Below are 17,056 nucleotides of genomic sequence, written 5' to 3'. Positions count from 1 at the left end.
CACATCCCTCTGCCCTGCACCTAGGGAAGCTGTGACGTGTGAAAGGGCTCCCTTTGCAGGGTGGCTTCCCACAGGTTCAGCCAATGGGAAGCACAGGAGGAGAGGCAGCATGGGTATATCTTTTCTATGGGCTTGGGTGCCACAGTCCTGACTGGGTGCATCCTGCCACTATGACAGTCCCTGCTGGGCATTCCTGCCTCCATGCTGCCAACCCTCCCTGAAGTCTAGAGGAAGCACTATTTCCTCTCCCGACCCTGTCAAGCCTTGTGGAAGTGATGGCTTCCCACTGCTGTCTGTTCTGGGTGCCTCAATTCCCCTGGTTTGGTGCCTGATTTGCCTTGCCTGATTAATTCAGTTTCTCAGAATCAGCGTGTGACCTCAACCATTCCTGGCCAGGCTTTACTGCTATTCTGCTAGATACCACGCCCCAAGCATCCCTCTGGGAGGAAGGGGTAGAACCTGGCTCAGACAACTTGGTTTTCTGGGTAAACTGATCACATAAGTGCCCAGTCCATGAGCCAAGGAGACAGTGAGGAAACTCAATGGCAAAGTGCTTCAGTGTCCAGAAGGAAGGAAGTAAAAAGCAACTCACATAGGATATGACCTTGACCATGGCTGCTGCTGCTTATTCTCCCTATTCTTGATCCAGGAAAACATATCTTTGCAGCCCCCTGATCTGACCTTTCACCCTCTGCTTTGGAATTTAAGCACAAAAACTGGACTAGAGGCTTTTCCAAGATAGAGTCCTAGGCATCCACTATTGTTGGTTTTACCTTTTTACTTAAATGAAGTTAGTTAACATACAGAGCAATACTGTTGGTTTTATCCTAATGACCACAGCCATGTGGCAGGATGTCAGAAGCACTGATAACGTTCGCACGGGCTACGTGCTGCACACCATCTCATTTAATCACCCAAAACCTTATCTGGAGGGTTACAGCCCCAGCTTTGTAAGTAAAGAAACAGAAACTCAAGACAAATAGCTTGGTCATGGTTTCAAAGCCCAAAGGCACCCATGGTCCAGTCCGCCCATCATCCCAAATGGTGCCTCACTCCTGGCCTTAATTCCCAGGAGCCCCCTGTGGACACCATCCTCTCCCCTTCTTGCCTCTTGACCCCCAACTACCCTTCCTCAACCATCACACTTGCCCTGGCCACACCTCGGCATTCCATCACCGTGTGAAGGGCTGCCTCCTCTCTCTAGCTGGCTCAGCGTCACATCTGGGCCACCCCCTCTACCACACTTTCCCTCACAGGTTAACTGTGCCTCATCACGGTCAAGCTCCCCATCAGTGGACTGAGCACCCAACTGAGTGGAAGAGAAACTTTCCCTAGGGTGTTCTGGAGTTCCTCAGAAATAACCAGAGGCTCCCATGCTCACAGTGGCCTTTACCCTGCCCTGCACACCCAGGGAGGAGGGGAAGGCAGGGGAGGTGATGGCAGGGGAGGGGATAACAGGGTGCCTGCCAGGAGCTCCAACCCCTACCCTACTGGGCAGGTTCTAACTTGTCAAGACTCCCTTTCCTGCTCTGCTGGCATGTTCGTCTGAATACAACAGTTTCTCCCCAGGGTTGAGGGCAGCATCCCAGGCGAGAACTTCAGGCTTTGTGGGAACCAGGCTTTTGGGACCTGAGGTAGTAAGTGAATTAGGAAAGACCCAGGCGGCAGACTGCCTTTCCCATCTTCTCAGTCCCAACCCGAAAGCTACCTACTCCAAGCCGTCTCCTCAGTGTCGCCACCCTCCATCTGAGGGAAGAGGTCATGTGTTACGATAGTTGTAAAAACAACAATGGCTGTAAGTGTCTGTAAAGGGCCAGGCCCTGCACTAGGTCATCCCCCAACACTTATAAGGTGGGTATTGTTGCGTTTGGCAGTTTTATTGACCTGTAACTTGTATACTATATTTAACAACAATATACTTCTGGCTCTCTGCAGTTTATAAGGTACTATTTATTTATTTATTTTTAAGTTAAGAGTCCAGTAAGTATTTTTTGTTTTGTTTCGTTTTTTTAAATGTTTATTTATTTGAGAGAGAGAGAGAGAGGGAGACAGAGAATCCAAAGTAGGCTCCGTGCTGACAGCAGAGAGCCTGATGTGGGGCTTGAACTCACAAAACATGAGATTATGACCTGAGCCAAAGTCGGTCGCTTAACCAACTGAGCCACCCTGGCATCCCAAGATACTTTAAAAGACACTGCCATTTGCTACTAACATCAACCTTGCCTAGTAGGAAGGGCAGGCATTACCTTCATTTTGTTTATTTTTTTAAAGTTTTATTTATTTTGAGAGAGAAAGAGAGACAGAACGAATGGGGGAGGGACAGAGAGAGAGAGAGACAGACAGACAGACAGACAGACAGATGGAATGGGGGAGGGGCAGAGAGAGGGAGAGAGGAAGAATCCCAAGCAGGCTCTACACCCTCAGCACAGAACCCGATGGGGGCTCAAACCCACAAACTGTGAGATCATGACCCAAGCCAAGATCCAGAGCCAGATGCTTAACCGACTGAGCCACCCGGGTGCCCCATCTTCATTTAATAGATAAGGAAAGCCCCATCTGCTGACCCACATCACTTCTTGCACTCCTTGCTGCTGCTGACACCACCGTGTTCTTTCACACAACACACTGTGTCAACAGTCCCAGGAGCTGGAAGGGTAGAGGGAAAAGCAGCCGGGGTCCTGGGTGGGGGGCGGTGAGGTCTGGCAGGAACCTCCCTCTCTGCAGGGCAAGAGAAGCCTAGACAAGGTGCGGGTGGGGGCCAGATGCTGCTGTGATTCCATGGAAAGGGCAAAGTCTTAGTCAGAAAAGTCAGGTTCAAATTCCAGCTTTGCCGCCATCTGGTCGAATGACCTTGAGGATCACTCCACCTCTCTGCACTTATGTGATATATTGATAGAGGAACTACAGGATTTGGTTTTCCTCCCTGACTCCAGGCACAGAGTACCCAAAACCCTTGGAATTTCCTGAGTGGTAGGGGAGTCCAGAACAACTTTTCTTATTCATAACAACCCCCTTTCTAAGGCATCTGAGCTGATGCTAATGAAGGGGCTCCTGATGAGCCTCTAGATAGCTTTGGGAACAAACCATCAGTAGAAAGCTGGAACTTTCGAGCCCCACATGGGGTTCTGTGCTGATGGTGTGGAGCTTGCTTGGGATTCTGTCTCCCTCTCTCTCTGCTCCTCCCCTGCTTGCTCTCTATCTCTGTCTCTCAAAAATGAATAAACATTTGAGAGGAAAAAAAAAAAAACAAACCTCTAAACAAGGAGGTTCAGAGAGCTTCCAGGATGGTGAACGCATCCACACACGCCAAGAGGATGGTGCACCCCAATCCATGCGGACAGAAGCTCCTGCACGCAGGACTCTTCCAGACTTCACCTATATCCGTCCTAATCTGGCTGTCCAACTGGATCCTTTACAATAAACTGGAAGGAAAGCACTTCTCTCAGTTCCATGAACAGTTCTAAAAAGTTATCAAACCATGGGGTGCCTGGGTAGCTCAGTTGGTTAAAATGTCCAACTTTGGCTCAGGTCATGATCTCGTGGGTCGTGAGTTGGAGCCCAGTGTCGGGCTCTGTGCTGACAGCTCAGAGCCTGGAGCCTGCTTTGGATTCTGGGTCTCCCTCTCTCTCTGCCCCTCCCCTAGTGGGTGTGTGTCTGTCTGTCTGTCTCTCTCTCTCTCTCTCTCTCCTTCCCTCAAAAAAATGAATAAACATTAAAAAAAAAACTTTTTAATTACCAAACCTGAGATGGGGATCACAGTCATCTCTAACTTATCGCTAGTTTGTTGGAGGTCCAAAAAGGCAATCGCAAAAGTCCTACAATTAGCGTCAGGTGGATACTGTCTTGTGCGACTGAGCGATTCACCCATGATGTCCGTGCTAACTCTGGGTAGTGTCAGAACTGAATTGCGTTGAAGGATTCCCAGTTGGTGTCTACAGAAAACTGGAGAACCAGTTGGTGTGAAGAAAAAACCACCCATATATTTGTTGTCAGAAGTGTTATGAGTAGAAAATGGCTCAGAACCTGTTAGTCCATCAATGGAACATCAATTGCAACGCAGAGGATTGACAATTAATCAACCTGCCATAAATGAAACCTCAGACCATTCTCCTTCAGTGTTGTAAACTATTAAGCCTCAATACATACTCCAAGGGCTATGATTAGATTTCATACAATTAGAGCCATCAAATGTTTATTGAGCACCCACTGCCCATAACACATACTTGAGAGACAGAAGATAAGCTAACACATGGCCTCTGCCTTCAATGAACTTTCTGGGGGCACGTGGGAGGCTCAGTCGGTTAAGTGGCCGACTCTTGATTTCAGCTCAAGTCATGATCTCACAGTAGTGAGATCTAGCCTCTCGTTGGGGTCTGCACTGGGCATAGAGCCTCCTTGGGATTCTCTCTCCCTCTCCCTCTCCCTCTGCCCCGTCCCCACTCACGCTCACGTCCCCACTCATGCTCATGTGAGTGAGTGCACTCACTGTCTCTCAAATAAATAAACAAACAAACAAACAAACAAACAAACAGATATCTTAAAGCCTTTCAAAAAATTCTTTTCCATCTGGTGAGGAGACAAGACTAGCGCATTTGAAATATAAGGGATTGGGGTGCCTGGGTGGCTCGGTTGAGTGTCCAACTTCGGCCCAGGTCATGATCTCACAGTTCATGAGTTCGAGCCCTGCATCGGGTGTCTCTCTCTGCCCCTCCCCTGCTCTCTCTCTCTCTCTCTCAAAAATAAATAAACATTAAAAAAAATTTTTTTAAAGAAATATAAGGGATATTAAACAGCCAGCATATGCAAAGGAACTGTTTGGAGATAAAAGGGAGATGGGGGAAGAGTAAAACGGTTGAGGACAGCTAAGTGTCATGGAGGAGGGGCTTGATCTGGGTTCAGAGGAAGAACCCATTCCAGAGGCCCCAGTGGGTGGTGGCACCTGGCCCACAGGACATCAGCACCTGCTCAGCATGGACCAGTGGTGACAGGCAGGGCCAATCAGACTTTCCCTGTAAGCATGGTCTTGCCTGATTAGTTTAGAGTCAGGGTCGGGTGATACCAAGTAGATGCTGATCAGGTGAGGAACCAACAAAAGATGAAACTGGAGAGGTTTAGTGAAATGATAAGCAGAGAAAAATTGTTCATTCCTTCACTCACTCAATATTGATTGAGCCTTTGCAATATGCCAGCTACTGTTAGGGACTGGAGATACAGCTGAACAAGAGAGAAGAGGTCCCTGCCTGCATGAAACTGACTATTTCCTACTAGTCAGGAGGAGATCAAGGGCACAAATGAGATCATTCCAGACCCAGCCACTCAGATAAATTAAGCACTGACTGTCTTCTTGCCTCAGACTTCCTCCTGATGACAGGACTCCTTTTGAGTCACCCAACAGAGAATAAAGTCATAGAAGCCACATCCCTCCATCCCTGGTCCAGAACACGAGGAGAAAAGGCACATTTCTTACCAATTTTGCTCTGGTAAGTTTGGGACAAAGCAAAGGGAAAAGTAAGTCCTCCTTCTCACCTGTTCCTCAAACCACACACACACACACACACACACACACACACACACACACACACACACACACACACACTCAACCTGTTACTCCCTTCTTGAATTTTTTTTTTAATGTTTATTTATTTTGAGAAAGAGAGAGAATCCGAGGCAGGCTCCATGCTGACAGACCAGGAAATGGGCTTGATCTCACCATGAGATCATGACCTAAGCTGAAATCAAGAGTCAAATGCTTAACTGTCTGAGCCACCCAGGCACCCCTCCCTTCTTGAATTCTTATCCGGACCTGGAGGAATCTGGCCTGTTTGCAGTGGAAGATAACCAGAAGCCATTTCAGGCCTGAGTTTCTCCTCCTCCTGAACCGAGGGAAAGGTTTTCTTCTAAGCAAAAGTTGTCTCCCTTTGGATCTGAGCAGTGGGTCCTGCTCAAATGCCAGAAATCTGTTCTCCCAAAATGTGGGTAGTTACATGCTTTCTCTTCACTGCTGTCTAGAACGTAATCACAAACTCAGCTCTTGAAGAGAACTGATCTTGGCCCTTCCATTTCAGATTCCTGAAGGAGAGCCAGGCCTCCCTGTTCTGCAGCCCCAGAGCATTTCGTCAAGGCCGAAACTGGCCAAGGAACTGGGGCACAGCACGTGTAGACCCCTGGGCCCCTGATCTGGTGCTGTACTAAGAGCAGACCCTTCTCCTGACCACTTGCCACTTCACCATTTCCACAAGGGACCCCAGTCAAGGGAACCACAGGGCCTTTCCCCCAGATATCACCACCACACAAAGGCACTCGGGCCCAGAGCTCAGAGCCCCTAGGCCCATCTTCCTCTATCCCCAAGTTCTCAGGCAGAACCCATTTCCACTGTCAAATAGGGTTTGCCCACTTTGGGCTCCTCGGTTTTGTCCATTCCTTTCCAGAGCTGTCCCCACAGGCCTATGAGCAATGATCCAGCCCACCCTTCCCCTGGATTCTTGTCTCTAAGGACTGTTCCCAGAATCCCTCTGCCCTCTTCTTTCCTAAGTAGCAAGTTCCAAAGGGAAGAGAAACAATGACCACAGTGTGTACACAGCCCCACCCGGGACAGTGTGCCTATGACCGCTGAGAGGTGGTCCTCTTACCATTACAGGTGGTCTGCAGAGCCCTAGGGAGGCCACGGCGTTCCTGGTACTGGAATACCCAAATCTGGGCCCTCTACCCGCCGCCTGTTTATAATTGACGCCGCCTGTTTATAATTGACGTTCTAGGTTAAGCCTCTGTCAATGACTCTCTAGAATTATCCCCTCCCTACAGCTCAGAGGAGAGAGCCAATCTCTGGCCCAGGAGTTGACCTTGAACAGCCTGTTTGAGGGAAGGGAGAAAACAAAACCAGGTCAGGGGTGAGCTGGGAGAGGGCAGTCAAAACCACTGCCTACAGATTAGCGGAAGGATTAAAGGGCAGTGGTGTTTGGCTTTTACAAAGGAAAGAAAGCCAGGGATAGGAGAGTCAGCCAGATGAGAGAGCTTCTGGCCTAAGAAAAGGAGCAGAGAAGGGTGCCTGGGTGGTTCAATCAGTTAAGCATCTGACTTCGCCTCAGGTCATGATTTCATGGTTTGTGAGTTCAAGCCCCGCGTTGGGCTATCTGCTCTCTGTGGCGCAGAGCCCGCTTCGGATCCTCTGTCCCCTTCTCTCTCTGCCCCCCGCCCCCTGCTCTTCTGTCCCCTTCTCTCTGCTTCTCCCCACCCCCCCCATGTTCTATCTCTCTCAAAAATAAACACTAAAAAAAAAAAAAAAAAGAAAGAAAAGGAAAAGAAAAGAAAAAAAAAGAAAGGAAAGGAGCAGAGGATCTGACAGGAGAAGAAAAAATGAGGAGTTTGATGTCTTCTTCCTCTTGCTGAGACCTAAGTCTCAAGTTGCCCCCCTGGGATCTGGAGACACCCTGGTCCTTTCTCCTCTGGGGCCAGGAGACAGGATTCCTCACAAGGGCACATGTTACCTAGCGGCTCTTATGGGCTCTTGGCCTCGTCTGACTTCATTAGCAAGGTTTTTAAATGCTTGAACATACTATTAAACCCACTCAGATCGATGCATTTAACACAGTGTTATCCCCACGACCTCTCCAGTCCTGAATAGGGATACAGCTCCTACCCCCTGATGCCACCCCATACCACCAAAACAAAAACCAGCCCAGGCTGAGCTCAGACAAGAGTTCTTGGAGGAAGCACAGTCAATAATGCACATCTCTATCTTTGCTTAGCAGCCTGAACCCGAGGTTAATAAGTCAGAGAGGCCTTCTCTGCTTCTGAGTTCTTGCTCTCTGCCAGGGCAGGGGGCATCCAGAGAAGGAGGAGGGATAATCCAGGGATGGTCCTGCTAATGAAATGTGGGTGCACCTGCTCTGGGCAGAGGTTCTAAGTCAGGAGGAAGTCCGAATGTCAGGAGTCTCTGGGAGACCCACGAGTTAAATGCAAACTCATTGTGGGAGGGAACCTGCTCACTCCTCTGGGATCCAGGACCTCAACCCTGCACAGGTACTCTGTTCCCACCTTGTGCCCATCTTTCTCCAGAGCCGACAACAAGCAGCGTTCTGCTTCCAAGGAAGGGTGTTAACCACTAATAAACCCTGACAAAGGCAGGCAGCTGCAGATTCCGGAAGAGGAGGCCAGTGACACTCCGGAGGGGCCCTGCCCGGGAACAGTAAGAGTAGAGGGTCGGCTGGAATGCCGAGGCGAGAAACCGGCAGAGGCTCCCTGCGTACGGCACCCTGGCTTCCGAGCCGAGACAGGCCTCATCCTTCCCCGGCATCGGGACAGGCACCCGGTGCCGCTTCCCTGGCTGGAGGCGGAGCAGTGCCACGACTCCCACATCCACACTGCCGTCTGGCCGATGAACTGCTGAGAGGATCAGCCGGAGGCAAGAGTTGGCATCAGGCTGGCACACAGGCCTCGGCCTCATCCAGGGGCAGGGCCAGCAGCGAGACTGGTCTGAAGAACATTTCTACAGCATGAGATCATAGTCCAGTGCTTCACATACCTTACTTCAATCTCCTTAGACCACGGCGAAGACAGGACAGGGACATTTATCCCCATCGACAGAGGGGAACCGAGACCCTCTCAACACAAGTGCACAAACAGGTCCGAGAAGGACTGGACAGTCCGAGGCTACTTAGGAAAAGGCACAGACCCTGGGCAAGTACCCCTGGACACGAAGTGACCAAAATCAGGAAAGATGGGAATCCCTTCACCAATGCTCTGGATATGCTGGCAACACGGGTTCAGAGATGGGTGGTCCTTGCTGCTCACAAGGATAACCAGGCACAAGACAAGAACAGGGCTTCACGGTGAGAAGGACCTGGGCTTGGGTCTTAGCTCTGCTGTGTGACCCTGGGGGAGTCCCTTAACCTCCAAGTCTCAATTCTGTCATTTGTAAAATGGGCATCAACAACACATACCTTGCAGGGCTGTTTGCGAAGGCTCAATGGATCAGATTATGAATAGCCAGTTTCTACTTCCAACTGTTCCCAATTTTTCTCACAGAAGTAGAACCTTCTTCATGAGAGAGGTGGGCAGACAGAAAGGAGAAACATATCCTAACATTCTACTGTTTCCCCAACTTGTGTTAATCTTCCAGCATCGAAGAACTCAAGAAGGACGAGGGTTAAGGGGAAAGGCTGGTGGTTGAAGAGCCTCCGTTAGATGGCTGGGTACGTACCCACCTCTCCCTGTAATCTTCTCCCAGACACCCGCTGGCATCACCGAGGTGCTATGAAATCTGTACCTTTCTTCCCACAGCACCCAGGTCTGGGATGAGATCCAGGAAGTAAGCCACCTAGCTTTGAGAGGGAATAGTCCCAGGAGCAGAGTCCTGCATTCTGAGAGGAACTGAGAAGACCTGGGCCCATCTAGGGTCGGTCAGAGGAGACTGGGGAAAACTTCCAGTGGCACTGATGCCACTCCCCACGGGACACTTCTCCAGCTGCCTCTGCTCATGCTTCATTTCTAGCACATGCAGATCAGGCAGAACAGTAACCCTCACAGGTGTTCCTGCTCCTCCAGATAGAAGCTGCTTGAGACGCGGCCCATGTCTTACTCAGCTCTGCCTGCGGTGAGCATTTCACAGGACCAAAAATATCACCACCAGCGGCAATGGTGGCACCGTGTTTTCTGTTGAGCCCAGCACAGCCTGCCTAGATGTCTCTACCAGCAGTGGGGACACAGAACGCCTGAGGGACTGAGGAGTGGTCCTTGCCCTCAAGGCATTCAGGGCCAGGGAAGACACTAGACATGTAAAGAAGTGAAATGAATTGCTCAGCACGGTGACTACAGTAAATTGCATTGTATATGTGAAAGTTGCTAAGAGAGTAGATCTTGAAAGTTCTCATCACAAGAAAAACAAATGTGTAACTATGGATATTAACTAGACTTACTGTGATCACTTCACAATACATACAAACATTGAATCATTTCCCTGTACCCTTGAAAGTAGTATGTCAATTATCCCTCAATAAAGAAAAGTAAGCGAAGTATGGCGGGTGCTGTCATATAGAAATAAGTAGGGAGGGTGAGGGCCTAAGAAGCAGGTGTCAGGTCTAAGCTAGGGGTAGGTGAAGGGGGAATGGAGTACCCAGAAGGGCATCACAGAAGGTAGCCTGAAAGATGAGGAGAGGGACAGGTGGTCTGGAGGGAAAGGAGGAAGGGCAAGCATCCAGGAAGAGGGAGCCATGTGACGGGGACACCACCTGGCTTTGCGTGTTCACAAGCCATGCACACAGCTTGGCGTGGCTGGGGCGGCAGGTGCCAGAACAAGGCTGGGGAGGATGACGAGCTCACTGCATCACAGCGAAACATAATCATCTGTGCCACGGCTTTCAATCTAAGCAGAACATCCAGCATCAAAAACTGCAGCAATTAACTTTCTATACGATTGTAAAACACTGCCAAGGCCACCAGTTACTATTATTTCCTAGTTTGGGTGTTTTGTTTTGTTTTAGAACAACAGAAGTGGGGGGTAAGGAGTCAGGGTCTGACTCAGTTAAACCAATGGCAAAGATATTCACTGCTGTTCTGGTTCATGGGTCACTCAGATGTGGAAACAACAGTGTAGACCCTGGGTGTGACAGACCAGATTCAGCAACTCCAAGATGGAACTACCTCTGTCTGTGCTCTGCTCTGGGGGTGGAGACGTGGCAGACAAGAGGCAGATCTTGCATCTGTCCCACACCACCAGGGCAGCTGGACCCCTCTAATGGCTTTGGTCCCCCATTCTTCTATATCACCCCAAATCCAGCCCCAGAGGCATTAAGGTTCTACCACTTCTATGAAGCAAAGCGGGAAGGTAGAATGTCTTTCCTTCATTCAAAAGCTTGTAAGGAATGTCCACTGGGTAATGAAAATGATGCTAGGTGCTCTGAAGAAACAGAGGGAGAGAGTCACCCCCAGAAAGAAGCAGCAAGCCACTCGTTTTGACAGCAGCTCCAGGCCAATGAGCAAATGCTTCTGGACTGACCCAATTCAACCCTGGTGTTAATGAGCTTCACAATTTCTAAGACAGCCCCATTCCCTTCGTCCTCCCCACAACTCCCTCTTTCAGTACCACAGCTGGAGCTTTGGGAACGGTGTTCAATGTATAACTCACTCTTTGATTTGGGAGTTTACATGACCCTTTGAACTTTCCTCTCCTGGTCTATAAAATGCAGAGTGATCTGAGTCATCTTGTAGAGCTTCTCTGAGAACTTAACTAGGTCACGTATTTTGGAAATACCTAGGAGAGTCTGGCACATTAGAGCTGCCCACAAAAGTAACCCCAATGGTCAGCCCTTGTGATAGCAGCCTTAATCCTTCTCTCTTCCCCTCACACTCTGGGGCTCAATATAAAAGGTAGAAACACAAACGCAAGTGGAGGGGGTAGGGGGCAGGAACAGTGTCAGTGCCATACAGGATGATGCCTGGAAAGGGAACTGGACCGTGTATCAGAAAAATCCTGGTCCTACCTCTGCTACCACTGATCAGTGCTGTGCCAAGAGGCAAGTCACCGTGCACTCCGGGCTGCAGTTTCTTCAACTACTAGGCCAGAGACAGTAAGACCAGTCCTTCTTCACAAGAACAGTGTGAACAAAAAATAAACAAGAAATCTCTACTGCAGTGCACTGTGCTACCAAAGCGCCAGGCCCTATGGAGACTTGGTCTAGTTGAGGAGAGAGTCGGCAGGAGGGTTAAACGACAAAGTTAAGTCAATGTATATAGTAAGACAAGCATCAAAAAGAATAAAACAGTGAGGAACAAATATAACAAAAGAAGTGCAAGACTGGTACACTGAAAACTACAAAATATCACTGAAAAAATGTGAAGACCTAAACAACAACAACAACAAAACGCCTCATGTTCATGGATCAGAGACTTAACACTGCTAAGATGGAATACTCCCCAAACTGACTCAATGCAAAAGCCCTGTCAAAACCTGCAGCTTACTTTAGTTGCAGAAATTGACAAGGTGATTCTAAACTACATACAGAATGCAAAGGAAGCAGAACAGCCAAAAGAATCTTGAAAAAGAACACAGTTGAAGGATTCACACTTGCCAATTCCAAAACGTAATACAAAGCCATAGTAAACAAGATAGTGTGGGACTGGGATAGGGGACACATAGATGAATGGAATAGATTTAAGAGCCCATAAGACCCTCATATTTACAGTCAACTGATCTTCAGCAGGGTACAAAACAACTCAACAAATGGTGCTGTAACAGTGGATATATTCATAAGCAAAAGAATGAAGTCAGATCCCTACCTCACACCATTTATAGACACAAAATGGATCAGACTTAAACGTAAGGGCTAAAACTATAAAACTGTTAGAATAAAATATAAATCTCTGTGGCCTTTGTTTCTTAGCTATAACAGAATAAGTACAAGCAACCAAAGAAAACAGAAATAAACTGGCTCCATCAAAATAAAAAACTTTTGTGCTCCCAAAGACACTAAGAAGGAGAAATGACAACCCCATAGAGTGGGAGAAAATTTTTCCAAATCATATAATCTTATCAGGGTCTAATATCCAGAATAGTCATTAAAAAAAAAATTTACAACTCAAAAATACAAACAACTTCACAAAAATGGGCAGAAGATTTGAACAGACATTTCTCCAAAGAAGACATACAAATGACCAATAAGTACATGAAAAGATGCTCAACATCATTAGTCATTAGGGAAATGCAAATCAAAACCACAATGAGATACTACTTCCTACCCACTATGGCAGCTATAATCAACAAGACAGACAATAACAAGTATTGGTGATGATACAGAGAAATCAGGACCCTCATACACAGCTGGCGGGAACAGAAAATGGTGCGGCCACCTTGGAAAACCGTGGAGTTCCTCAAATGATTAAATACAGAGTTACTGCATGACCCAGCTATTAGATACATACACAAGAAAAATGAAAAGACACGTCTACACAAAACATATATACAAATAAGCACAATGGCATTGTTCATAATAACCAAAAAGTGGAAACAACCCAAATGTCCAACTGGTGAATGGATAAACAAAATGTGGTATATCCATCCTTACAATGGAATATTATTTAGCCAAAGAAAAAATGAAGTACTATTACTTGTGACAAAGTGAGTGAATCTTGAAAACATCTAAATTTAAAAAAGCCGGAGACAAAAGGCCACATATTATATGATTCCATTTATATGAAATGTCTAGAAGAGGCAAACCCCCAGAGACAGAAGGTAGATTAGTGGTTGCCAGGGGCTGGGGGTCACAGAATGACTTCTGATGGGCACAGGGTTTCCTTCTGGTGTGATGAATATGTTCTGGAACAGTGGTGTTGGTTACACAATACTCAATATACTAAAACCACTGAAGCACGCACTTTAAAAGGGTGAATTTTATGGACTTCAAGCTGTACTACAAAGCTGTAATCATCAAGACAGTATGGTACTGGCACAAAAACACACTCAGATCCATGGAAGAGAATAGAGAACCCAGAAATGGGCCCACAAACGTATGGCCAAATAATCTTTGACAAAGCAGGAAAGAATATCCAATGGAATGAAAATAAATACAGTCTCTTCAGCAAATGGTGCTGGGAAAACTGGACAGCGACATGCAGAAAAATGAACCTGGACCACTTTCTTTTTTTTTTTTTTTTTTTTTTTTTTAATTTTTTTTTCAACATTTTTTATTTATTTTTGGGACAGAGAGAGACAGAGCATGAACGGAGGAGGGGCAGAGAGAGAGGGAGACACAGAATCGGAAACAGGCTCCAGGGTCCGAGCCATCAGCCCAGAGCCTGACACGGGGCTCGAACTCACGGACCGTGAGATCGTGACCTGGCTGAAGTCGGACGCTTAACCGACTGCGCCACCCAGGCGCCCCTGGACCACTTTCTTAAACCATACACAAAAATAAACTCAAAATAGATGAAAACCTCAATGTAAGACAGGAAGCCATCAAAATCCTCGAGGAGAAAGCAGGCAAAAACCTCTTTGATCTTGCCCGCAGCAACTTCTTACTCAACACATCTCCAGAGGCAAGGGAAACAAAAGCAGAAATGAACTACTGGGACCTCATCAAAATAAAAAGCTTCTGCACAGCAAAGGAAACAATCAGCAAAACTAAAAGGCAACCGACGGAATGGGAGAAGATATTTATTTGCAAACGACATATCAGATAAAGGGTTAGTATCCAAAAATCTATACAGAACTTATCAAACTCAACACCCAAAAAAACAAATAATCCAGAGAAGAAATGGGCAAAAGACATGAATAGACACTTCTCCAAAGAAGACATCCAGATGGCCAACCGACACATGAAAAAATGCTCAATATCACTCATCATCAGGGAAAGACAAATCAAAACCACAATGAGATACCACCTCACATCTGTCAGAATGGCTAACATTAACAACTCAAGCAACAACAGATGTTGGCGAGGATGCGGAGAGAGAGGATCTCTTTTGCACTGCTGGTGGAAATGCAAACTGGTGCAGCCACTCTGGAAAACAGTATGGAGGTTCCTCAACAAATTAAAAATAGAACTAACCTATGACCCAGCAATTGCACTATTAGGTATTTATCCAAGGGATACAGGTATGCTGTTTTGGAAGGGGCACATGCACCCCAATGTTTATAGCAGCACTATCGAATAGCCAAAGTATGGAAAGAGCCCAAATGTCCATCGACGGATGAATGGATAAAGAAGATGTGGTATATATGTATACAATGGAGTATTACTCGGCAGTCAAAAAGAATGAAATCTTGCCATTTGCAACTACATGGATGGAACTGGAGGGTATTATGCTAAGCAAAATTAGTCAGAGAAAGACAAATATCATATGACTTCACTCATATGAGGAATTTAAGATACAAAACAGATGAACATAAGGGAAGGGAAGCAAAAATAATATAGGGCACCTGGGTGGCTTAGTCAGTTGAGCATCCAACTTCGGCTCAGATCATGATCTCATAGTTCGTGGGTTCAAGCCCCGCGTCGAGCTCTGTGCTGACAGCTCAGAGCCTGGAGTCTGCTTTGAATTCTGTGTCTCCGTCTCTCTCTGCCCCTCTCCCACTAGTGCTCTCTCTTTTTCTCTCTCTCTCTCAAAAATAAATAAACGTTAAAAAAAAATGTTTTTAAAAAGTAATATAAAAACAGGGAGGGGGACAAAATATAAGAGACTCTTAAATATAGAGAACAAACAGAGGGTTGCTGGAGGGGTTGTGAGAGGGGAGATAGGCTAAATGGGTAAGGGGCATTAAGGAATCTAGTCCTGAAATCATTGCTGCACCATATGCTAACAAACTTGGATGTAAATTTAAAAATAAATTATAAATAAATAAATAAATAAATAAATAAATAAGGGTGAATTTTATAGTATGTGAACTGTATCTCAAGTAAAGCTATTATAAAAATACATTTTTAAAATTAATGCACGTTAAACCTTCTTAAATAGTTAAAATCCTTGGACAAACAAAAATTTTGTGTTTGCTTCTTAACCACTAATCAGTAGTCTATATACTCCATGACCTCAGAGAGTCTTCTAGGAAGGAGTGGAGAGCTTTTTGTAAGCAAAGCAAATTCAGTGCTGGGTTACTGTGGAATGTGGTACCCTCACATTTATTAATCTGTTTTAAAATAATAATAATAAATACCTTATAGGCTAACAAATATTTTTCATACAACTATATTTTTAAAAACACTGGGAATGGGGCGCCTGGGTGGCTCAGTCGGTTAAGCGTCCAACTTCGGCTCAGGTCACGATCTCGCGGTATGTGGGTTCGAGCCCTGCGTCGGGCTCTGTGCTGACTACTCAGAGCCTGGAGCCTGCTTCAGATTCTGTGTCTCCCTCTCTCTTTGCCCCTCCCCTCTTCATGCTCTGTCTCTCTCTGTCTCAAAAATAAATAAACATTAAAAAAAATTTTTTTTTTTAAAACAAAAAAACACTGGGAAGAGTGGTATTGTTTTACATTTTTTTTAAATCTCTTTAATGTCCAGCTTAATCAAAGATGCTGGATTTTCAGGGTACCCGGGTGGCTCAGTCGGTTGAGCATCTATCTGACTCTTGGTTTCAGCTCAGGTCATGATCCCAGTGTTGTGGGATCAAGCCCCACATCGGGCTCCAAACTGAGTGGGGAGCCTGCTTGAGATTCTCTCCCTCTGCCCCTCTCCCCCACTTGTATGTGTGTATGCTCTCTCTTCTTCTCTAAAAATAAATAAATATTCTTAAATAAAAATAAAAAATAAAAAACAAAGATCCTAGATTCTCCTATCTGTGCTTCTACATTCAATCTGTTGTGATAAGTCATGCTTATGAAGAAAATCTGGACAACTCGCCCAGGCATGTATTTAGCAAAAGGGAGGAATATTTTAATAACAGCCTTTTCAGACAATTGTGGATACTCCTGTTTGATTCTACACCAAAACTTGACCAACAGTAGTTAACGATAACATGAAACAGGAAACCCTATGAACTTTAATGTACTCTGTTAGGTTTAAATCCACTAGCCCATCTTCAAATATAAATGGGCCTTTTACCCAACATGATTTTGTTGCACACTAGTCATTTAGAAAATACTGGTTCACTGACTTATGCTGATCTTCAAGATGTGGACACATTTTATAATAAAATGTCAAGATGCCACATGTGTAATATTACCACCAAGATCATCAGAAAAGTCTAGGTACTGAAAAAAGCTGCCAAGCTCATGATGTTGGATATAAGCTTTCCAAAATTCCAACCGTGGCGCCACAGTTCTAATTTTGCCATTGGTAATAAATGCTATTAGTTGTTTTCTCTGAAGCAACAGGTTCACTAGAACCATTTTTCAAGAAAAAGTCTGTCAAATACCCAAGTCTGAATAACCACAGCAGCCAGTTGTGCTTTCAAGTAAAAACAGCATTCCCTGGAAAAAGTGGCTAGTCCAGCTGGCAACCCAAAGAACCCCAGAAGTGCTTGTCCTCAAGCCAACAAACGTAGTTCAGCCTGCGGAGCGCCTTCCCAGTTTATCACACAGAACATTAAGGACGCGCACATGCGCAGAGAAGAGTTAATGAAATGGCTC

The 17,056-nt window shown here is 46.2% G+C and overlaps 2 protein-coding genes across 6 annotated transcripts in view; both read right to left on the bottom strand.

Moving 5' to 3' along the window:
- The window catches only part of PC (pyruvate carboxylase), a 101,374-nt gene that overhangs the window by 43,932 nt on the left and 40,386 nt on the right, over positions 1–17,056 (bottom strand). The window contains exon 1 of one of the 5 annotated variants that reach the window (XM_053899413.1): positions 6,630–6,762. The exons of the other annotated variants lie outside the window; for them this stretch is intronic. Coding sequence (XP_053755388.1) covers positions 6,630–6,632 — 3 coding nt within the window. The 5' untranslated portion in view covers positions 6,633–6,762. Of the gene's footprint in view, positions 1–6,629; positions 6,763–17,056 lie in introns of those variants that run through there. 5 annotated transcript variants of the gene reach the window in all.
- Positions 8,102–17,056, bottom strand: part of LOC109246826 (40S ribosomal protein S25-like) — a 73,963-nt gene continuing 65,008 nt past the window's right edge. The window contains 1 exon segment of the mRNA XM_053900605.1: positions 8,102–8,382. Coding sequence (XP_053756580.1) covers positions 8,102–8,382 — 281 coding nt within the window.

This window comes from Panthera pardus, unplaced genomic scaffold (genome assembly GCF_024362965.1).
Source record: "Panthera pardus isolate Hobbes unplaced genomic scaffold, ASM2436296v1 HiC_scaffold_12, whole genome shotgun sequence".
NCBI lineage: Eukaryota > Metazoa > Chordata > Mammalia > Carnivora > Felidae > Panthera > Panthera pardus.
The sequence above is the reverse complement of the archived record's forward strand: the minus strand, read 5'-3'. Positions and strand labels throughout refer to the sequence as shown.